Source organism: Rattus rattus, chromosome 3, assembly GCF_011064425.1.
Source record: "Rattus rattus isolate New Zealand chromosome 3, Rrattus_CSIRO_v1, whole genome shotgun sequence".
In the NCBI taxonomy this organism is placed as follows: domain Eukaryota; kingdom Metazoa; phylum Chordata; class Mammalia; order Rodentia; family Muridae; genus Rattus; species Rattus rattus.
The window spans coordinates 88,066,489-88,091,097 of record NC_046156.1 but is presented as its reverse complement, the minus strand read 5'-3'; the positions used below and the strand labels follow the sequence as shown (position 1 = coordinate 88,091,097).

The 24,609-nt window shown below is 35.0% G+C and overlaps 1 protein-coding gene across 1 annotated transcript in view; it reads left to right on the top strand.

The window, feature by feature from the left end:
• The window catches only part of LOC116895850 (serine/Arginine-related protein 53-like), a 305,438-nt gene that overhangs the window by 150,195 nt on the left and 130,634 nt on the right, over positions 1 to 24,609 (top strand). The window contains exon 5 of the mRNA XM_032896959.1: positions 17,035 to 17,071. Within this exon, the coding sequence (XP_032752850.1) occupies positions 17,035 to 17,071 (37 nt within the window). The remainder of the gene's footprint in view (positions 1 to 17,034; positions 17,072 to 24,609) is intronic.

Sequence of the window (24,609 nt, the reverse complement as noted above, 5' to 3'; positions counted from 1 at the left end):
TACGAGGTTTAAAAATCTTTTTGCTTCAAAGATGAAAAATGTCATTAAAAGGAAAGAAAAACATTCAATAATAAATATATTACTGTATATATTAATTGTATTTCTTCATAAATCATAGTTCTTGATAAAAAGAATATTAAGAAGTTGTGTTATAGTGCAGCTGTATGGCATTGCTTTTTCCTGAATTGGGAGAGTGAATAAAGAAAGACTGGTGCCATTGCTGAAGAGTCCTGAGTATTACGTACTGATTCTTAAACAGATGGTGCCCATAATTTTATGCTTTGACACTGTGAAGTTTGTAGATTTAGATCAACAGAGGAGCAGTTAGGGAAGAGATTTTATGGGTTTTTTTGGGTTTTTTTTTTGTATCCTAGAGAGTACTTTGAAGAAAAGACACTTGTGTATTTGTAATAATTATGTTTAAAACCTTAAACTTTTTTTGCTTTGCTTTATTTTATAAATATTTTAAATTATTTTCAAAACAGTTCTAATTATACCTAACTACATTTGTTCATGGAAATAAGTAAAACCAAGAAATACTAAAATCTTTACAATAGTTTTGTTTTAAAAAATTTTTAATAAGCACTTAACTGCATTTCGCTTTCATTGAACTAGGATTGATCTAACAAGGGTTGTGTGTGTGTGTGTGTGTGTGTGTGTGTTTGTGTGGTGTCCTTTTAAGAGTGTGATAAGTACTGTAAATACCTCAGGAGCTAAATATGAAATTTTAAGTACCCACACTTTACTCAAAATCTAAGATAGCAATATACAAGTCATTTGAGTTATAAGAAGGTAGGGAGAAGGCTGGTTAGTGTCAGCCTTTTGGATGGAATAGGGCTACATTTGCATGTCATAATTTTAATAGAGAATTTTTGTTTTGTGCACTTTGGTAATTTAAAAAATGAAACTCGTTTTGCACTTTTCTCATATGCCATTTTAAAAAAACGGATTAAGGGCCTAAAGGAATAGAGGAAGCGAATGGACACTGATGGTTCAAAACATCTCATTTTTGCCTAAAAGCAAGACCGGCAGATAAATGCCCATAAAGGGATTTCTTTCTTAAGCCCCATGGATTTTTCCCCCCACAACTTTTTGTGTGAGTTAGAAATGAAAACCATTCATCTAGTGCCCCAAAGAACGGTCTTATTGAATGGAATAACAGTGTAATGTACCATTGAAGGCAGGATTGAAAGTGATTATCTTGTTAACTCTTGACAGTTACCGCCAGCTTGAAATGGAACCGGCAGGCTTGATTTGCAAATGAATTAGAGCTTTTTCATTTTGTGCCAGGATCATCTTTTTATATTCTGATATGACAGATGCTATGTTCCAGGCTTTTGTTTTTCTTCAGTTTTATACTTGCAAATAAAAAACAAAAGATTATCATAATTTTATTTGCATTTTTTCTTGGAGTTTATTCTTTTTGTAAAGTTTTTAATTTTATATTTTTCAAAAATTTGTTGAAGTTTTCTGTTTTTGTTAGAATTAAATTTAACAATTTTAAATACTGTAGTAATTGGTAACAAGAAAATTTTCAGGAAAAGAACATTTGTGGTATAAAGGAATATTACAATTGGTGAAACTTTTGGTTAACTTTTGTAGAAATAGGGTTTTTGGGGGACGGGGTATTTGAGATAAGTTGAAGCCTGTAGAGATTCCAAGAGCCCAGACAAGAACTCTCCACCTGTCCAAACCCATCAGCCTGTCCCATCAGCCTGTCCCATCAGCCTGTCCCATCAGCCTGTCCGCATTTGTCCCACCACCCCACTCCCCTCCTCACTACCGTGTGCATGTGTTTTCTGAACAGAAGGAGCAGCACTGGGAGCAGCGTCCTCCTGGACTAATGAAGCCTTTGCTCTGTGTAGAACTCAAGGATAACCATAATGGCTTAAAGTACGAGGCCGTGAAAACTCAGGTTAGAAATGAAGCCAATCTGTTGTTGGTGGTGGTTTTTGTTTTTGTTTTTGTTTTTTTTAAAAACAATGGTGAGATTTCTCCATTCTTTTATCTCTTTGTCCTTTTTTTTTTTTTTTTTTTTTTGGTGCAGGAGAATGAGCCCAGAGCAAGTGTCCTTACTACGGAGCTTCAGTCCAGTAGTAGTAGTAGTGGTCCCATTGATCAAATGTGCCTGTGTATATTTCAAAATCAGGTATATTGTACATGGTGGTATTAGTGTATTCTTAATTTTTTAGTTTTAATTTGGAACCACTTTAACTAATCCAAAAAATATTATTGGTGGTTTAATATAGTTAAAGCATGACTATTTCATTTAATACTAAATGTTCAAAGTAGCAACATATCCCTAATTCTAAGTAATGCGTGTTTTCAATCCAAAAAAGAGTAAAGAAAGCAAGAAACTTGTTGTCCCTCTGTGTCTTCTGGAGATTGGTCGAGGACACCAAAATCGATGTGTTGCTCAATTCCTTAATGTAAAGTAGTTTGATGTAATGGCTGTATAAATACACACACACACACACACACACACACACACACACACATCCTTTACATCATTCCAGAATTCTGGAAATACCTAGTACAATGTAGTTGATGTTTAATGGTTGCCATACTGTACTGTTTAGACAACAATTAAAAGAAAGATGATCATGTGTCTTTAATAGGATGCAGTTACTCTTTTCTAATGTTTTCTGCCTCTGGTTGGTTAAATCTGCCATTTGGAACCTTTGCTGAAGCCATGAATACAGAACTTAAAGATAAAACGAACAAGGTGTGTGTGTGTGTATGTGTGTGTGTGTGTGTGTGTGTGTGTGTGTGTGTGTGTGTGTGTGCGTGCGTGTACTTAATACATTTTATTTTTGAGTTATGAGTTACATAACTTGTTTATTGGTGTGGATTTGAAGTTTCAGGTACTATAATGCTGTTTTAATTCTGCTTTGTGATAGTTACTGGTTTTCTTTGTACTTTTTGGCTTTTAAAAATTTCATGAAATATATTTTGATCAGTCTTTCCCTTCTCTACTCTTCCTCCATTGTTCTCAACTCCCTGCCCATACAACGTCATGTTCTTTTTCTCTTAAAAATAAAAATCAAAACAAATTTAAAAAAAACCTAAAAGACAAAAAATACTCAAAATAACAAAAGGAAAAGCACATAAAAATATGGAGTACTGGAAAAGTTAGTAGAGCAGAAGACAATGAAAGCAAGCAATTCTTGGTCTGAATGAGATTTTGTATGCTTCCGTTATTTTATCTTCTAGGTATTTGTAGTATTTTATTTTTAACTGTTTTTCACCTATTAACTACTTAAATGACTAGTACCCAGCCAGTGGTTGCTCTTCATGTGCTTGCATGCCAGTTCCATTCCTGCCTGTAAGCTCCATGGACACGCACCACTTTTCCCACTTTACCTTGATAGCATCTCACATAACAGTCTGGTTTCTCTAGGATGCCAAACATAACAGCTTCAGTGGAAGCTGAAAAGCATTTGAACGTGATAATAATGTAGCCTTTTAAAAATGAGAGTACAACTTGCTACACAGGGTAGATGGTTGCTAAAATAAAGGAAAAAATCTAGGAAAATAATTACAAGAGAATTAAGAAAGACTAGGCTAAGAGTTATGACTGTCAGAGTAGGATACTAGTCATTGACATAGTAGAGATGGTGTCTGCAGCTATAAAAGCCATGGTCAAGTAGGACACAGTGACACACTCTTTATTCAGGGAGAGAGAAGAAAGAAGTAGTTGATTTCTGGGTCATGGGCTTCAGCATCAGGTGAATGTTTGATCTGTTTCTGAAAACTAAAATATTAGCAAGAACGAGGTTTGGAGAAGGAACTCGAGAATTCCAGTGTGGGACCCTTCAGAACTTTTTGTCTTTATATTTTGAAACCTGCAAAAAAGGATATCAAATAGGCAGCTAGATAAATGGATGGACATCTTGAACTTTGAGTGATGTGTTTTTGTCACAGGGTACTGTATGTAGATCAGGATAAGGCATAGCATAAGAAAAATGAACCTTGTGAAGCTCTGATTTTCAGAGAACACTGAGCACTGAGCACATTTTTGTTTGTTTAATTTTAGAAAGTGTAGAAAAACCAAATGATGTGATCTCAGAGAAGATAAGGAGAAGCTTTGAAAGAAGGAGCATTGGCTAACACAGTGATTGTTTTGAGAAGTACCAAGATTGATGGAAAAGTTGAGTTTGAATTTGGTAATATAGAGACACAAGTAGGCACTTTTTCAAAAATAACTTTTGGATGTGGTGAAAGATAAGAATGCAGAGTTATGATGTACATTTATTTTTCTTTGCCCCAATACTTGACAAGAAAGTAAAATTAGTAGAATGGTACCCAGGTAACCTGAACCCAGGCCAAAATTCTGTGATCATTCAAACCCAACTATAGGCCGTGGAAAGTAGTTTCGACTTAACAGTAGTTTAGCTTAAAAGTCATTTAAAAATTATTTATTAATTTATTTACTTTTTGCTGTGTAGTAGTGTTAAATGGCAATACACACTCAATAGACACAGTACTTTGAATGATACTTTTGGGCTAGTACTAAGTTGTACTACACCATGTTGTGAGGCCAGGCAGAGCACCCTGCTAGCCGTAGCAAGACCAGCATAAGAAACCCATCCAGCACGCAGACTGTATTGCTAAGCTAAAACGTCCTACTGGTGAGGCACGTTAAATACTCTTTCAGTTCGAGATAGGATAATTTTAGCTTATGGTAGCTCTACTGAAAAGTAACCTGCTAGAAGTTAAAGACAATGTGTATGCTCATCTCCAGTTCTGCCATTTCTTTAAAATTTCACTGAGCTTTTTAGAAATGTTACTTGATCTGGTGTTTAAAATCATCTATTTGAATATATCCTGTGTGTATATACAATGCACGTGCTAATAAACTTACATTTCTTTTTTTAAGAACTCATGAAAGTTAAAGAAAAATTTTCTTTTTCTACAGCATAAAGTGTTTTAATACTCCTAGAATTGTTGATCAGTCAATACAGTTGTCTTTAAGTCATATCACTGTCTTTGTTCTAACATTCTATGTATAGCTAATAACGTTTTAGTAAAATGGTTTTAGAAGAAGAATCCACTAAATTTTGGTTCCAGAGGCAAAATGATAGAATTCACCAATAATGTTGTCATTCTGGTCTTGAGTAAGAGTGTATCTGCCAATGATCTGCAATTCTAATTCAGTGAATTGTTGATAGTTATATTAGTAAGACATTGTATAATCGAGTTAGTTAACCTTTGTATCTCAAGTTCTAAGAATATTTATCTTTAATGTAGAGATGAAGAATGTTAAAATTTGGTTAATGTTGCCAATAAAAGGATCTGTATTTATCCAGTGCATGATGAAATGTGAATGTATGGAAACATCACTAAATGCCATCAATTTGTAAAATTAATAATGTATTAATTTGTACATTAATAATAATGTATCACTAGTTAAAATAATAAAAGAATTCTTATGATACTAAAACAGATAGCTTACCTAAACAAAAATTTGAGGAGTAAACACATAGAAACCACTTAATATTGGGACTTTGAGGGTTAGCCTGTGGGTAGTTTTCTATAACAACAACAACAATTCAGTTGATCTTGAGGAACAGACTTGATATCATCCAAACAGTCCGTTGGAGTCTTGGTAGTGAGAGTGTAAGTTTCGGTTTCAGCTCACGTTCTGTGAGGCGTATGAGTCACGGCACTTTGCTGGTGTGTTATCCAACTGCCTCCTAGGGCTCCATCTCAAAGCATTGGGCTTTCCCCTTTCTGTGGCACCTTATAAAGAGGCTGCACTGTGGCCAGATATAACCATTAAATGTCAAAAAGGGAACAAAGTTTAGAGGTGTAAAAAAGACACCATTCGTGTAGCAAAAGTGGGAATTTATTCGGTTCATAGACCATAAGTATGATAATGATGGAGAGGGGAAGAGAAGACTATTTGGGTTATTTGAGGGTAGCAATATTCATATTACTGGGAGGAGAATGAACTTTTTTTCTTTTAAAATAAGGTCCATTGTGTACAATAGTAGAAAATTATTAGCTGAATATAGAAGGCTACAGACAAGCTAGTGATCTTTCCTCAAGTGTGATGACATTAATTAAGGAGTCCAATGTTGAAGGGATTTTAGTTTGAGTGTAGAATCTAAATCTGATACAAATGACACAGGGAGGGAGGGAGGAAGGGAAGGTGCTTCAGCTTTTCCAGACAAATCACAGAAGAGTTAACATTTCTGCTATCTCATGTATTTTGGCCATATCTATGTTATCTCTACTTCAGTTCTCCCTTCTCGAACTAAATCTATTTCTTCTGTGTCTATATAATCATGTAGCAAATGTATGAAGATTACATTTGTACTAGACAATGTACAGAAAATGAACAGAAATGTGAATATGATCTTTAAATACTGAAGGTAATAGGCACACACATAAATAACTTATGAGAAAGTTTAGCAGTGCTCTGGAGAACAGGGAAAACGTGGGCTCAATATAAACCAAGCCTCATTTTATTTAATATACCACACTACATCTCTTTTATAAGTGGAGTTCTAGCTTTGGACCCTGATTGCACAATCTCTACTATTTTATAAATCTACTCCCTTGCTCTAAGCTTCACGTTTGTTACTCTTTTAATGAAGATAGTGTATTACTCCAAAAAGTTGCTATGTGGATTTCTGTAAAATATAAAAATATTGATCAATAGTGTTTGTATTTTAGTTTATATCCTTTTAGGTAACACTGATGGATCTTACTCTATAAAATGAATGCATACACCCTTTTTTTTACAAATGTAGATATTCTATTATTTTGAAATATGTTTTAATAATTCATATGCCAGAAAACTGGTTTTGTGAAAATACTCAATTACATCATCATTTTAATGGCTGTTTAAGTCTCTGAAATATTGATATTAATATTTTACTTCCCCAGCACTGGGCATTTGGTTTGTTTTCATTTTGGAAAATTAAATATGACAAGTTCATTAATAGATGATTGGATGATTTAACTTAGGCAAGTAAAACTTTGCTAGGTCAAAGGTTTTATGTGTATTGCTAAGAATGTTTAAGAAATATGAAAAATAAGTAGAAATGTTTCTAGATCTATGTAAATAAAATAGAAATGTAAATAAATTGATTTAGATCTATTTTCCCAGGTACTGTCTGGAAGATGTTATTTTGCTCTTGCAGCAGTGTGTCAGGCCGGAGTCCTTGAGCCTCCCATGCCGCAGAGTCATCAGTTCATAGATCTTTGCCTGTCTGTTAGATATAAAATGGCATGCATGTTATATATAAATTTCCATGCATTGTACTGTTTCTTTACATTTGTTAGCAGTCTCCTATGATTTTTCTCTTTTGTGGGTATTGGTAGAAATATTATAAATTGTAAATGTTCAGGCCCAGCACCTGCAACCTGCAAGACTATTAATGAGGTTTATTGTTCTTTTTACTTAAATCCTCATTGAAGTCTTCTACCCAATCTTAGTTCCAATTACAGAGTAGAAGTATACTGCATAATTATTTCATTATTGAGGTTATTTTTTTCAAGATTGGCAGTAATAAACTTTACTTTCATTAAAATTCAGGTAACCTGAATTCAAATTGTCCTTTTTCTATCTGAAATGAATATTCTATGACCTAATTAATCTCTCTAAGCTTCATTTATTTATACATATATATAATTATTAACTATATATTAGGCCATTAAAGTTTAAATTAGCTAATTAATGGAATGCACTTACACACTTGACATATATATTCTGTTTCCTCAGAAGCTGCATCTCTAAAATAATCATCTCCTTTAGACAAGTAGTCTGAATAGAGCCAAGCAGTGTGAAGACCTAAAGCAGAACAATGCAAAAGGAAACCCAGCACTTAGGCTAGGGGGTTGGCTCCACCTGTGAGGGGTCGCCTCCTTTGCAAGCTTGAAGACTGGAGTTTGCACCCTCCCCTTTCAGGAGGGCATAGGAGGGTGGAGATTTAAGACCTTCAGGCTGATTGGTAAGGCAGACTGGCCATATGGGAGGGATGACCCAATAAAGGAGACACATAGCAGTCAAGAAAGACGCATAGTGTCACTCTCAGGCCTCCACATGCACATGCACACACACACATATGAGCATATACACATACAAGTATATACTCATACTATACATACAGACACGGGCAAAAAAATAAGGGAAAGAAATGGTAATTAATTTGACTTGAACAAGACTGTTGAATACTAAGCTGAAGAGTTCAGTTTGAGTTTCTGTTCTCTGCTGAAGTTGACCAGTTTGCATAAAAGCAGAAGAAAACAGCATCAAAAGACTTTAATAATTGAAGAATTGACTGATCACCCTGTAATTGCTGAGATTTTTTATATACACAAGAATTGCATTTCCTTGCAATTCTAGCATCTAAGGACAACTGTTTACAAAACTATTTGGTGATTGTGACTCAAGTCATACATTTTGGCAGATATTGCTTTTGTGACATTGTTGATGCTGAATTCTATGATAGTAAACTTTTTGAAAGTAGAAATTGGATGTAAATGACAGTTATAAATATTACTAGGGAGGGGTTGGGGATTTAGCTCAGTGGTAGAGCACTTGCCTAGCAAGCGCAAGGCCCTGGGTTCGGTCCCCAGCTCCGAAAAAAAAAAAAAAAGAAAAAAATATTACTAGGGAATGTAAATTGTTTATGGTTAAGTACTATGATATTGATTTTTTTTAATTACTTATACCTGGTCCTCAAAGTAAATTAAAATTATATATAATTAATAAATTTTGAATACTATGATTAATTATTTTTACAAATCAATTTTATTTTAAATACAAATCTGGATCACCTCAAACATCCAACAAGAAGAAATAAGCTAGCATAGTGTTTATGTGTGAAAAGAATAGAATAGAATTGTTATATGTAAATATATTTTTGATACTTAAAACTGTTTACATAATTAAGTATGATCCCATTTGTGTAAGGAAAATAATTGTATTAATGTGTTGTATAAAAATGTCTTGAAAAGCTATAACATACTGAAGCTATTATCACTGGCTGGTGATATTCAGGTACCTTTTATTTTATTCTTAGTTAGAACCAGATGTGATTTGACTTTCTCTAGTGAGCACTTATTGTGTGCAGGGTCACTTGTAGCCCAGATGGCACCTGTGTGCACTTTAGGACAGTCTTGTTTCTGTAGTCCCATAGCAGGGTACACTGACTGAATAAAAAAAGTTGCTTTGAACTTCTACATGTTTTCTAGACTTTCTAAATTTTTTTGTAATCGGCAATACATAGAATCATACATCATGGACTTCAAAAGTTACATAATACATTTATTTTTAATTAAAGAGTTGACCGTTTTCTCTGGGCAGATGACTCCTTACTTCACCTCTTGTCATGAGCTCATGTGCCTGCTCTTTCTTTTCTGTTTACTTGGTCTACCCAAATATAGTCGACCCTTCAGGCTCCACCCAATGTTATCCTTTTCCTTGAAACCTTTCCCAGACATTCTGATGCATATGACAGTTGCTCCTTTTCTGAACCTTTTTAAACTAGGTCAAGGACATAGACTGAGAATGGTAATGTGATGATGAGTGGACTGCCATCCCGACGACGAATTCCAGATGTCTGGCCATGACTCCTTTGAACAAAATGTTAAGAAAGAGTTTGAATTGTATATAGCCTCAGGGTAAAGAGGGTTGATTTGATGACGAGCGTTTGTTTTGTATGTAGAAAATAGAAGATCAGGTAACATATGTACCATGTATGTTCCTACCTCAATTGGACATTAAGAGTTTTACAAATTACCTTTGGTTTGACAGTGCAGTTTTAATATTTCTTGCATGTCTTAATATTTCTGATCTTTTCATGTTGTGATTATTATAACTCCTTAGGGAATGAGCATGCTTAATAAGCAACCCCCAACATTCCAGGGTGCATTCTGTGCCAGTTCTCCTTTGAAGAGCTTTTAGATTTGTTCTTTTAGAGCAAATCTGCTAAAGACAAATTCCCTTAGTTTTCCATTGAGCTCGTAGTTTAGAGTATGACTTAAGAAATATTGAGGTCTCTTTTCTTTTCCCACGGATGTTTGTGAACTTCAGAACCTGTTTACCTGGCTTACTGGTAGTAACTTACTTATCCATACCAGCTTAAATGCTCAGTTTCCCATTGGAGTGAGCTCGTTCTGTATTACTGCAGCATGGGTGTTTAGTGCGTTAAATTTCAGTTTGTCTCCACACTGTGAATATTCCCCAATGCTTGTCTTTAAAACTTTAAGTAATGTCAGGAATAAAATAACATTTAAATTTTAACAACCGTGCATATTTATCTGTGCAAATGTGCAAATTCTCAAGTATAACTTAATGCCAAGCAGTACTTAATCAGACAAAAACTACATATAAAAATACTTGAAAATCACCATTTTGAATTATAATATGAATATACATATAAAGTTACTAACTTTCAAGAAACTCATATGAAGAGAAAAATGTCAAGAATGCTAAGCTGACTTACTAAGTGGAAACTGAAAGTTTTGATATAATAATTCGGATCTCAATGCTGATATTTGTTTTTTATTGAATTAAAACGAAAAACAAGCAACTACTAATCACCCTTGATTATTTCTCAGGATCCGCATGGCATTCTTACTGGATGTTAGCCATTGTATTACAGTTTCTATTTAGTTCATGTTTAAACTAAGAATGCCTTTCATTCATTGACATTATGCAGAGATAGATTTCAAGATGGTTAAAAAAGCTAATACTTATTATATAATGATATTTCTCATTCAGAAAGTGTACACCAATGGTTAGTTCATCACTAGTATTTAGTCAATGACTTGTACATTATTATATGTATGCTGTCTTTTTAGTCTGTTTTTGAGTTTAAGGTTTGAAAATGAATAGAGATATAACTTAACAGAGAATACATTTGTTTAGTTACAGAGCTGAAATTTTAACTCAGATTTTCCGTTTTTTTTTCTTTTTGTAACTTTGCATTACTAAGACTAGGCATATAATAGAATCTGATGTCTCTCTCTCTCTCTTTCTCTCTCTCTCTCTCTCTCTCTCTCTGTGTGTGTGTATCAGTTAATATTTCAAATAAGAAATCTAGATTTTTATCGGTATTTTTATATGCTTTTGTAAACTTTGACTACTATCATGTACAAGGAAACAACATAACCCCTTCCCCAACTCATGTATCTTTGGCTTATAAAACAGATAACATTGACTCTGATCCTTGTTTTCCTGTATATAGACAAGTCTGCCTTAACCTTTTAATGTTGAGTAATATAATTAGTTCCTGACAAAAGCATAATGTAAATTTTTTATTAAGTTTTTGTTCACAATTACCAAATGAATGCACATCTTGTGTGGAATATGTTACTGATTATAAAGATATTTAATGTTTTATTTATTAAGAACTTGTCAGTGAAATGATACACTGTTGGTATTATATGCACTGTTTTTATTAGTATTTTATAATAAAATGCTAAAATTTTAGCTTGTTCTTTGAGAAGGCTTTATTTATACTTAGATTTTTCAGTTTCCATGTATCAAAGCTTATTTTTTGAGGCCTTTTAATTAAATTTATTTTAAGATGTTACTTTCATAGTATATAACAAATTTTGGATTGAATAATAGGGCATAATTAGAAAATATTTACTTCAGAAGCAATTAATTATTTTTTCCTAAGCTAATAAATAATTTTGATGAGGACAAAACCTTGAGACTCAAAGAGACTGCCATCAAAAGAAGAGAACTTTAACCTATGGGACCATTGTTCATTGTATTTCAATCTCATTCCTGTAGAGCAGTACAGAACTTAGTGGTCACTTATGGTTGTTATTTCACTCTGTGCGTGTGTGTGTGTGTGGTGTGTGTGTGTGTGTGTGAGAGAGAGAGAGAGAGAGAGAGAGAGAGAGAGAGAGAGAGGAGATATATTGATTCTTGTAAGAGTAGATCTTAAAACAACAAAAATCATCAGTCTTTTTGTTTAGGTGTTTCTTAAGAGGAAACAGGCTTTATCTACAGTTTCTGGTCATCCAACATGTTTCTATTAGCAAAATTATGAAATTTCTTTGCCACAAAGGTAAAAGAACACTGTACTTTTATTATTATGTGTTTTTCTTGTTTGTCATGCCTCTTTCTCTGATCAAGACAATGGGGTGTGTGTGGTTTACTCAGGACACCCTCAGCCTCTGCCTTAGCTTCACCATGTCTACCACATAATGTTAGCTGCTGCATTTCCTGCTTTAGAGCCCTGTTCTACCAACATTACTATCTGTGCTGCCTCAACTACAAATTGGATGAACAACTCATGACACTTTTTCAATATTATTACATTAAACCAAGTGGATTTTGATTGATAACCTAATATTCAACTAATGCAGAACATCAATCATGGCAAGTATATTAATTATTTAATATTGCAGTCTAATTCAGAAATCGATGTGCTGCATGAGGGGAAGGGAAACTCATGGTTCCCAGAAGATTTAAGACAGGGAATGATTAAAAAAAAAAAAAAAAAAGACCTGCTGTACTCCTGTGTGTTAGTTCGATACAAATCTTTATTCATTTGCCAATAATCTCTTCCCATTTTCCACTTCAGGACCATTTTATCAGTTTTGAGACCTATAATTGAATTAAGTCTGCTTTCAGCACAGGGCAAAAGGAGTTGCACAAATATTGATGAAGTCATGACAGGGACAACCCAAGAGACAGACCACTAAGAGGACAGGTTTTATACCATCGGTGGCAGGATCCCTTTATCAGTGTGTTGGAGTTCGTGTCTTTATTTATTTATTTTTTAATCATTAAGACTCGTAATGGCTTTTTTACTAAATGTCTCTTACCACAAAATATTTCTATAGCACCTTATAGTTTAGAAAGGACTTTGGTAAACATTATGTGGCATGGTCTGTAGAAACAGCTTACGTATCCTGGTTATCTTCATGTTTCGCTGTGAAGTTTGCTTACTCACACTGTGTGGCTTCAGCACACGTGCATAAAATCACAAAGCTTGTGTGGATAAATATCTTATAGATATGAGATTAAAGCCAAATTTAGATATTCTGCTTCTAGAACCAATATACTTATTCTAGAACCAATTACTATTGTACTCTTCTAGAACCAATATGCTTACATTGCATTATCTGTGTTTTTTTCTATGGGGTGAGTTTTATATATAACATTTGGAAGAAACTGGGAATATAAGTATAGTCATTAAAGTTTTCATTAATGATTTGTATTGTTTTTTTAAGTTTTTGAAAATTTTCTGAATTATTTTGTATTTTTTACTAATGTTAATAACATATTTCAGAAATGTCTTTTTCTTATGTTATTGGAGAAGTGTCCTCTTCCCTGGCAGGTCAGTCCAGGATGATTAAATGTGGAAGTGGTAAGACTTTACTGTTCTAGTCCACCATCCCACATGCCCCTCTTCTGTAAAAACAATAATAAGCAAAAAACACAATACAACAGCAACTCACTCTATACGCACCCAGAACTTTTCCCACCCCATTTTTTCATATTACTTTTATCCCAGCCTACCCTCCCAGGAGGCAATCCTATACCCTCTGTGTGGTGTGTACTGGTTGTTTTTATATCAGCTTGACACAAGCTAGAATCATTTGAGAAGAGAGAATCCTAAATAAGAAAATGCCCCAATCAGATTGGCTTGAGACAGTCCTGTGGTGTATTTTCCTAATTAGTGATTGATGTGGTAGGGCCAAGCCCATTGTGGGTGGTGCCATTACCTGGGTTGGTGGTCCTTGGCTACATAAAAAAGCAGGCTTAGAAAACTTGAGGATCAGTCTAGTAAACAGCACCCTCCATGGCCTCTGCTTTAGTTCTTCACTAAAGGTTGCGGCCTCCAGCTCCTGTCCTGACTTCCATGGGTGATGAACTGTAGGCTGTAAGAGTAAATAAATCCTTCCCACCCCAAGTTGCTTTTGATCAAGCTGTTATCATCGCAGTAGAAAAGTAACTAAGATTGAGTGGGACTGGGCAAGGCTGTTCAAAGACCAACTGGAAACTGTCAGATATAGATGCTTGTGACCGCTCATGTGCTCTATTTCAGACATTGTAAAGTAGATACTGGAATATAATTTTTTTATTAATTTAATATATTTTGTCAAAGAATTTTCTTTATGGTGCTTTAGTTGGGAAACTGAATGAACTTTGTGACTTGTAATAAATTCTGTCATGCAACATGTTCAGGGTGTTACAGAAACATTTTGGAAGAACTCTTTAAATTGTGGGTAAGAGAGAAGTTTTCTTCCATTGAAACTTAGTTTAGGAGGCTCCAAAGTTTGATTTTTATTTGTTAACAAAATAAAAATTGTGGGAGAATAAGAGAAAGGAGCATAGTTCAATATGAGTGAAAACTAGATTAATTGTCTGCTGTCCATTTTGGCTATTACTGCCAGTTTCCATGTGATATAGTTTTAACAAGATACATGTGTTAAGAAAACATATGTTAGAAAGATTTCACTTTCTTATAAAAGCTACATTGACATTGAATGAGTCAGGAGCCATTGAGATCCATTTAGATGCTCATACAGTGATTTCTGTGAGAATAGAGGATGGTCCCAAATAAGGCACCACCTGTGAAGTGGACAAGAAATGTGCTGAGATGATAATCACTAAGGATAGAGGATGGCCAAGACTCTGGTAGTGAATCAAGGGACACCCCAATAATAACTACTTTTCTGTCTGATGTGCCATCTAAAATGCATGTTTAAAAAAACATTGTAGCAAGGTGTGTTAACACCTATGTGGCAATCCCATGTGGATCTCTGAGTTTGAGGTCAGACTGGTCTACATTGTAAGTTACAGAAAAACACTTATCTGTGTATTACTGTATTTCCAAATCTTCTCAACTTTAATCCCTTAGGCCATGCTGCTTACAAAGTAAGTCAGAGCTTCTAACCTCCGCCTTTATGCCGGATCCAGCATTCTAAAAGTAACTTAGCACTCTGCTGCTGACACTTATCTTTATCTCTCCGCTGCTTCTAGTACCCTCAGCAAAATTGTACATTCAAGTCAAAATGTAAGGCTTAGCGAAACTCTTTCTCTAAGCTCTAATTAGTGGCAAGAATAAATTATTGCAAAATGTAAGAGGAGAATCTGTTTATAATTCTAATTTTATCATTATAAATATGATGTTTTTAATTGAATCCAAATCTTTGTTTTCACAAGAACATTCTATGATTATTTGTGTCACCAGAATTTAACCTGCCTATAACTCCAATTCTAGGGAAACAAAGCCCTGTTCTGTACTATTTAGACGCGCGTGCGTGCACACATGCACACACACACACACACACACACACACACACACACACACACACACACCATTTAGCTTTAATTTAGCTTTAATTATAATAGGTATATATGTGGGGCATATTTAGGTCCTCACGGAGGCAAGAAAAGACATTGCATCCCCTGATTTTGGAGTTACAGGTAGTTGAAAGCTAGTTGGTGTGGGTGTTGGAAACCATCCTCAGATCCTTTGCAAGTTCAGCACACATTTTTAACTTTTGAGCCATCTATCCAACTCAAAATAAATCTTTAAAAAATTGGTAAGACCTGTAATCATCCTAAAACTAAAACATTGCGTGATCTGAGAAGGAAAGTGACAGTCCATAGGAAAGTCAAAGTCCATTTGACAGTAATACACTGGTGTAGACTGCAGCCTTCTAAACCATCCACCTGGAGACAGAAAGACCCTGTGAGGTCAGAGCACTTACTAGGGGTGGCAGAGGAGCCAGTGGCTTACACGTGCCTTCATATTTTCCAAGGATTCTGACAGCCTCTTCTGGTCTCCATGGAGACTGCATGCATATGATAGTCTTGCGGTCACACACGACATATATACAAAACTTTAAAAATACAGACAGATTTCTACCATGTATTTAAAACACAGGGCCAGAGGCCCCTAATTTGGAACTGAACTGAATGCACTGTGCACTGTCTTTCATGGTCCCAGAAGTGACCAGGCATGCTTCTAAAGGAGTGAGACAACCAGCAGCACTGAGAGTGTCCAAGACTTTGTAGCAATGTCAGAAGCTATGCCCAGAGAGCTTCACAAGCAAGAGTGCCTGAACATGAGCTGAACAAAGACAGCAACAGATATGCCAAAGTAGATGGGAAAAGACCATGAGCCTTTAACCCGACACAAAGAACTACAGGCAACCAAGGAGGGCTCAGGAGCACACCAATTGGTTGTGTAATACCAAATGGTCAGCTCTAAAAATCATACCTGTGTACATACAGACACACAGACAGGCATAGACAGAGCAGTTTATATTTTGAAATATAAATGAGTACACATCCAAATATAAGAATGTAAAATAATTAATGAAGACAAATGTCATGAATTTGAAAATGAGGAAGGGAGGTTGTTTGGGAGGTCTGGGCAGAGTAGGGAAAGAAGAAATGGTGTAATTACTAAAATTGAAAAATAAAAGAAATATATTTTTAAAATTCCACACATTTTCATCAAATGCCCAAGTTGTCTTTGCAACTTGTATATATTTCATTTTAGTTCCACCAGCAGTTTCTTCTATAGCCAAAAGCAAGATATTAATTATATTAGATTTTTTTTGTTGATTTTTTTCTCAATATAGTAATTACAGATCTTGGTTTATAGTGAAACTAAATAGGTATTAAAATTATTTTGCCAATGTTTTATTATTTACCTGTGTACTCAGAAGTGTGCAATTTTAGAGTCTAGGTGGTAAATAGATTGATAGTTGAGCATCTTTATCATTTTAAGGCAGCAATGTAAGTAAACGTGTGATACTAAATTAAGATTAGACTTGACATTTTTTGTTGTTGTTCTCCACTGAAAGAAAAAATATGAAACTTTTTTTTTGTTGAATGAAAGTTTTAAAGGTAATACTTCACTGAAAGAAAATGTTCTCTGTTGGTGGAAAATTTCTCCTTAAAAACTGTTATTAGGAATGTTAGTAAAGGTAAATGAAAAATTATAAGAATTTAAAAAGCATTTTCAGGTAAAGATAAATTAGAGCAGACAAGGGTTTAGCAGCCATTTAGACCTTTTATTCTTCTCTCTTTTTTAGGGATTGTGGAAACATCAAAGCTGGATTAGAACATCTGGTAAGCTCTCCGTTCCTCTTGAACATTTGCATCGTCTTTGATATCCGCATCCTAAATGAACACTTTGGATGAGTTGTGAATACCTTGCAGTGAAAAGCCAGCCATTTCCCAAAGGCTCAGTGTACTGTTATTATGTGAAGGCACTTACCTTTTCATTTATCTTACTATTTCAAGGGAATTAAATTTTTTAAATTACCTTTTTTTGATGTAAAGATGAAATAAAATGAATGACAATCCTTGGATTGATGATTGCTTTAATTAGAAGCAAAATTTGGTGTAGAATTTTTGGCATATCTTGATCTGACAAAAACAAGCACATGCTTTAAGAAAACACCATCAGACATTGCATGGATGAAGTGGTGTGTGTCAGCTATTTAACAGCCTTGAAAGAAGTACACAGCTTTGTTTTCCTAATGTCTTTCTCTATGAATAATGCAGTGGTTTAACCTATATTCAGTTTTAATATACAAAATAATTGAGATGCACAGTTTTGTGTTGAGCAAGCAGTTTAAAAGAACAAATAAAACTTAAATTGATTTAACATTAAAATCTGTCCATAGATTTAAAAAATTGGAAAAATCCCCTTTACAACAATTCACTGGATAGTGTTCACTGTAGCATTAAGTAGTTCATTTAAACAGAGCCTTATAAACTCATGCTCTGGTTTCTGGTCAAATCCAAATGTTGAATAATTAATGGTAGTGATCTTTTGTAAATACAGTCTAAGTACTTTTAAAATTGAGAAGCTTCATTCATATATCATACTCTAGCTTTGTTAACTATTAATGTACTTTTGATCTGCTTCCACAAAAGGAAAACAGTGGCAAGAAGCAGATTCATGTTTTAAAATTAATTTTGCTTGTTGACAGTTTCGTGTGTGTGTGTGTGTGTGTGTGTGTGTATGTGTGTGTGTGTGTGTGTAATTCATTATGGTTACTCCCTCCTCACCTGGCAGCTTAATTTTCACTAACAGAAATTTCAGAGTTAGAAAGGTTTATTTTTAACAACTGAAGGGACCCAAGAGACTCTAGCTCTTTCAAAATATTCCTTAAAAAGGAGATTAAGTTTTTAAAATTTATATAACTTAATTAGAAAAGTTTAGTAGTGTCAGAAATAAATAGCATTATGATTCTCATCAATGAAAAGTATTTCCACATTTCTGTTTATCACTTAATAATGATGTAAATAATTTAGGACATTAAACAATCTAAATAAAATGTTTATTGAAATATTATGCTCCTGTATAAATTGGTAGTTTATATATAATACTAAAATGTTAATATACTTCCCTTTTAATTTATTATCTAATTTAAAAATTTTAGGCCTTTGGATGGCTCTTTAGGCAGATACATTACCACAGGTCTTATGACCCAAGCTAGAGCCCAGGAACCTGTTTTATGGAAAGAGAAATCAGACTTCTAATTGTTTCTTTTTGTTAAAACTAAATCTCCCCCTCTCTTTGTTTCTCAAAATATAGTCAAAACAATTAAAAATCATAGTAAATAGCAAAACATAAAATAGAAAAACAAAATGAAAAGCACAGAATAATGAGTTTTGCAGTGGTCAGCTGTTTGTGCGCATGGGGCCTACCCTAGAGTGTATAGCTATCCAGTGTCACTCAGCAGAGAAAACTGGTTTTCCCTCCCCCAACAGGCCTCAATGTCAAATAGCTCTTGGTTACAGATATATCCCCCACGACGCTTGAAACCACCTGTAATAATTTTAGTTAGAGAAAAAATACCTTGCAGTGCTCTTTCGCTGGGAAGCAAGAGAGTCTTGATATATCATTAGAAAGTTATATAAAAATAAAACTATCTATTGAAAGACGCCCTTCTTCATCTGAGGAATACCACACCCATTTCCTTTAAGATTAGAAATCCAGGTTTAAGACACTGGAATACTCCGGAATGTAACACTGTCCATGAACAGACTCCCAGCTGCACTAGACACATTTGAGTCTCCTGAGTTCAGCTTCTGGTTGGTTGTCTCCATGTTACTTAAGGCAGATGGAGAGACGCCTCACCCTTTGAGGTCCTTGCCTTGTTCAAGCCTCTGACCTGAGTTAAATCCCAGGAGAGATCCAGTTCCACAGAGACCTCCCCATGTGCCATGACACATTCTAAAGAATAAGAAATAAAACGGTTTTAATTAAATAAGATTGAATCCATTCATAACTTAACTCCCTTTATGAAAATACCCAGAGTTGCCAATGAAGCACCAAGAAAAAGAAATTTAAAGGGAGAACTCAAGACTGTCTTACAAAGTTATACTTGTTTGTGTTTTACTCATAAGACCCCCACAATGATAGTAGCATCTCTGAGGTTTGAGTGAAGACCAGCATTTGTTCATTCAAAGAGGACATGCACAAAAGTATTACAAAGAGCCAGCCAGTGTGTTTGCACGGTGAAGGGCAAGACTATACAAGAGGAAAGCATCTTGAAACACAATGCAGTGGTGATTCATTGCATCAAGTACTTTAAATTCTACCTAACACGTTCTAGGGTATGAAGACCGTAGCTGGGTAGTAGTGTTTGGGTAGAAGTCAGGAGGCCCTGGGTTGTAGCACTATTTCCACCAAAAACAGAGAGCTAAAACCTGTATCAGCTGGTATAGCTTTGTCCTTTTAGGGAAGTAAGAGAATTATTTTTATAACTTTATGCCATCACTTAACATAGCTGCTTGATATAAAAATCAGTTTGTTTCAAAATTAAAAGCACTAATGTGGTATATAATAAATGAAAATGTTAAAATGATAACTACTATTCCCATTTAAATCCACATTCACTTAGATACTGATGTAATTCCTGTGTCTGAATCACATTTTCAGAATATTTAAAATATGGGCAAAAAGGATACAGAAATAGAATGTGCATGCTAACAAGAACTCTGTTGGTTTAATGAGTCAACACTAGAGTATTAAAATTTTACTATAGGACATTGCTCAGGTTTTCAAATACCCACAAAAAGGAATTATAAGATCCATAAAAGTCTAATTAAACTCTTTTCTCATGAAAAGCAACATATTTTCTTCCTCCTCTCCTTTTCTATTTGTTCTGGCAATCTCCCCATAATTGTAGCTATTAGTCCTCCCAGCCTCCTCCTGCTCTGCCTGAACCTATCTTCTTTACCTTGCATGCTTGAGTCAGAGAAAATGCTTTCCTACTAACAGCACACAGCTCGTCTGTGCATCAGAGGTTGGTTGGAACCCCCAGTTTCATGGCACAATGCCCTGTACTCTGTCTGAGCTGTGTGACAGCTCAGGAACTCAAGTGTAGGATCTCAGCAGCTTCGGTCTTTTGCTTGTTATTCTACTTACTACTCTACACCAGGCAGTCCTCTGTCAGCGTCTGCCAAGACTGTTAAATGTCTGTAGAGATAATTCAGAGTAAGCTGCTGTAAGATACATACATGGAAGTGCTGTAGAGAATTGTCTGTCTCTTCAGAACTGAAGTTTGGGACAGTGTGTGTTTTGGGGTGCTGGTGTCTTCTCTCTCTTCCTTCGGTTCACCTCCTCAGCATGCTGAAGTCACTCTTACATTTCTCCCTCTGCTCTTGTTGGGCCAGGACTCCCTTTGCTCGCCTCTATTTTATATACTGCTGTTCTGTCTGTGCGCTCATGCTGTTTTCAAATATGTTGTAAAGTTAAGTACATCATCTTTAATTTCAGTTTGCTGCTAGCACCCTGTTTTCCTCTTGCTTTGAAGAAACTCGTCCTCTGGTCCAGTTGTCAGAGAAGGCTTCTGACATCTTGTTTATTCCAAGCTATTTTCTAGAGTCTTAGCATTTGGATAATTTAGCCTTCCTGTCCTGTATTATATTACTTTGACATTTAACATGATTCCATTAATACCTTGTTATTTAATGATTTTTTTTTGCCTTAAGATATTGTTATTTTTCTTTGTCCTTTAAAGTCCTTTCTTTTCCTAAGATGAACCTAAAAGTTGTTTCTTTGTAAGTACAAACTGAACTTTGTCATGTATATAGATTTAAGTTTTATTATTTCATGAAGTTAATGTTTTGAATTATATTATTAAATATTAGTCAGGTCCCGTGAGTGGCTGTGTGCCATGTTTCTGTGTGTTTCCATGTGTATACTATTACCTTTTACTTGTCTTTACTTTAATTTCTTACCTTTACCTTCAGTCATTGATCATTTTACTCAATCTTTCATTAAATCTTCTTTGAAATGTATTATTCTTTTTAAATATTATAATTTGATCTTCATATCTGAACTAGCCTTCTATTTTCATTTTTATATTTTAAATTCTCATGTGAAAATTTCTTTAGTCCTTTGTCTTAAGTATTAGACATTTGTATAAGTATTATGCTTTGGGATTATTTTCTGTTATAGAAATTTTGCACTGTAAAAATGTTTTGATTTATATTTTCTATTTACTTCTTATGTCAGTATGTATGGGGAAATGATTTTAGGTATTTTTAATCCTACACACTTTGTAGACATTTTCTAGATCAAAGATGAGCTCTTCTGCAGCACAGTGATGTGCAGGTGTTTAACAGGTGCTGGCAGATAAGAGAAAGTAGAAGGTCAGGTGTGATTGAGCTGTTAGTTTCTTTTCACTGCCCCAATCTAGTCTTTCTCTCAGAAGCCACACTCCCTCCGCTGCTGCTAATGGTCCTACCCACTCCCAAGCCTCATTTTTCTAGGAAACATGTTTTCAGTATTTTGAATCTTTTGTGTTGTACCCCTCCCCCATCCCGTAACCCCAGGGGTTAATTTTAGTTGTGATTTGGGTTACACTTTACACTTAATAATTTCTTTATCAGTGAAAAGTGGCCCGTAGATATTGTTACCTCAAAAAGAGAAGTTACTAATTAATAGCAGAAAGTGTTAGAAACCAATTATTAGAAAACCTTGATACTGTGTCAGAGCCTTGTACGCACTAAGCACATGCCCTCATATGTTCTATCATCGAGTGGCAAGCATGACCTTTGAATAGCCCTGGAGTCCTAAGGCATCTTCCTGCAGGTGTCCTGGAGAGTCAGCAGCAGCATCGTGAGAGACTGTCTCAGAGAACCCAGTGCCCATACTATAGCAGAAAAAATGAGGGGAAAGTCTACTCTTAATGTTTAGCTAGGTCTTCTAAGGACACCAAAAAGTAGTGCTTGTTCTTGACGAAGCATAGCATACAGATAAAAGTCCTCCGACACTGACCCCAGAGTCTTGACTTGTAGTGTCTCTCTGCAGGCGTAGAAGAAGAGCTGATTGCTTAGTGATGCTGCTGATTCTGAGTTAATGATCTTTTAATGTTGTAGAGAATTGACTCTGAGTTCTTGTCATATCAAGTTATTTTTCCTCCCAGTTTATATTTTAAAATTCTATAGCATATATTAAGTAATGTCCTGATTTGGAATCCCAAATTTAAGTGTTTACTTTCACAGAAATCTTTAATGTAGTCCAGTAATTATTAATGATGTGAACATGCATTCTTATGATTTCTTTTATGAAAAGGTACAAGTGATAAAGCTTCCCATTTGATTACAATAAATCCATTACTGTTAACTGGGGAACGATATATGCAATGCTACCTTTTCCTCTTAGTAGAGGATTAGAGTCAGGAGATGTTTATTAGTAGATGGAATGTGTGAAGAGCTGTGTCTGTTTAAAAAGAAAATTAGTATTCTCTGTTGGTTTTTGCTGGGAAGAAGTGCTGGTTCCCTAGGGTGGGGTATGAAGTCACTCACCCTCCTCAGTATACTATTTCTAAAATATTCTCTTTCTGTCTTTTCTGAAATGGTGGTGGATCTCACTCAATTGGAAATCATATGTAAGTGCAGATTCTCATTTTCAAGGTCTAGTTGATTTTCAGGGTCTAGTCAGGGACATGATATGCATTCCAGGAAGTTTGAAGTGAAGTCAGTGTTCTGAGAACCAGTAGGAAGAAGAAAAATATATTAAGAAGTTTTGTCTTGAAATGCAAGTGAAGTTTTCTGGATCAGGTAGAATCTGGACTGAGAGCCTGAATACTTTGTTAGCTGGTTGATAAATCTGGAGCGATGGGTATTCTACAGATTATAGAGGGGCAAAAAATCCATCTTCCTCTGCAAGAGTAATGCAGGCAATAATTCTTCTTTGTTTTTTTTTTTCTCCCTTACTGTATATCAAGTGATATGTTTCTCAGGACTGTTGCTGTTAATAATAATAATAACAATAATAATAATAGTAATAATAACAACAACAGTAATACTGTGTTCAACATAGGTGGACAATCGCAATAAGCGATAAGAAGTCTTTTGATAATAGAGTCTTAAGGGTTTACAGCTTTAAGTGATATTTGCTGTCTATTAATAGAGAGATAGCAAAAGAACTCTGGAGCCATACCTGTGGGTTTCATCTCCCCACAGAGGTCTCATTTGTGTTTCTAACATTGTATAACAGTTGAAAGTGCTGCCCTACTTGTCTTTGTGGTCAAACAGCATAGTCTGACCATTTTGAGTGTTGAAAAGCGACTATCATTAATAGCTTGTTTAGTCCATCAGTGGTTTGTAAGACTATGTTGCTGCCTGCCAGCCATGTAGCTAAGTCTATTGCTATTATATACTCATCAATAATGCTACCCAGTCCTAATAAAAGGCTCTTCCTCTGTTTTAGGCTATTTTACATAAAACTTATAAATCAAACGGCTGTATTTTCAGTTCTCAGAAGAACAGTTGCCTTTAACACAGACATAATCATAGTGTATACATGTATTTGAAACAGTCGAGTATTAAGTTAACCTATAAAATGAACCGGAGAATTAGAGGGACTGATTTATCTCTCACTGTGTCCTAAAAAGTATTCATTCTAATTGTGCAGATGAGTTAGAGTATGTAGTTACTTTAAATGTACCAGTGCTGTGCCTACACTCCGTAAAGCTCTAACACCAGTCAAAAGTATTCATTGTCTGTTGTCTCTGTTTAAGGCAGTGGTTCTCATCCTATAGGTCACAGCCCCTTTGGGGGTTGAATGACTCTGTCTGACCTAAGCCCATCAGAACACACAGATATTTATATTACGATTCCTAACATTAGCAAAATTACAGCTATGAAGTACCAATAAAATAATTATGGTTGGGGCTCAACCCAATTTCAAGGAACTGTGCTAAAGGGTCTTAGCATCAGGAAGATTGAGAAACACTGATCAGAGCTTTAGTTTTTTTACTTAGGCAAATGTTTCTTGGATGTTCATGAAAAAAAATGCATGTATAATAGACACTTTCCTCAAACTGTAATTATAAATGTAACTACATGGTGTTTTTTCCTTCACGGAAGACTTTTTTTTTTAAACTGAAAAGTGTATTTCAGGAATATTTGCAAATTAATTTGATGTGGAGTCATCGTTAATTTCCTATTACAGTCATGGTTTAATAGGCATCCTGTAGACCTAAAACCAGGATAAATTCCTGTCAGAAATCCTGTCCTTTTCAGGGGCTCATGTTTTCAATTCTCTGTTGATCAGTTGCAAATTTGTTGCATGTTAAAGTAACCATTATCCAGTCTTCCAAATAGCAAAGCCTGAGCCCTTTCTCTGCCACCCCAGA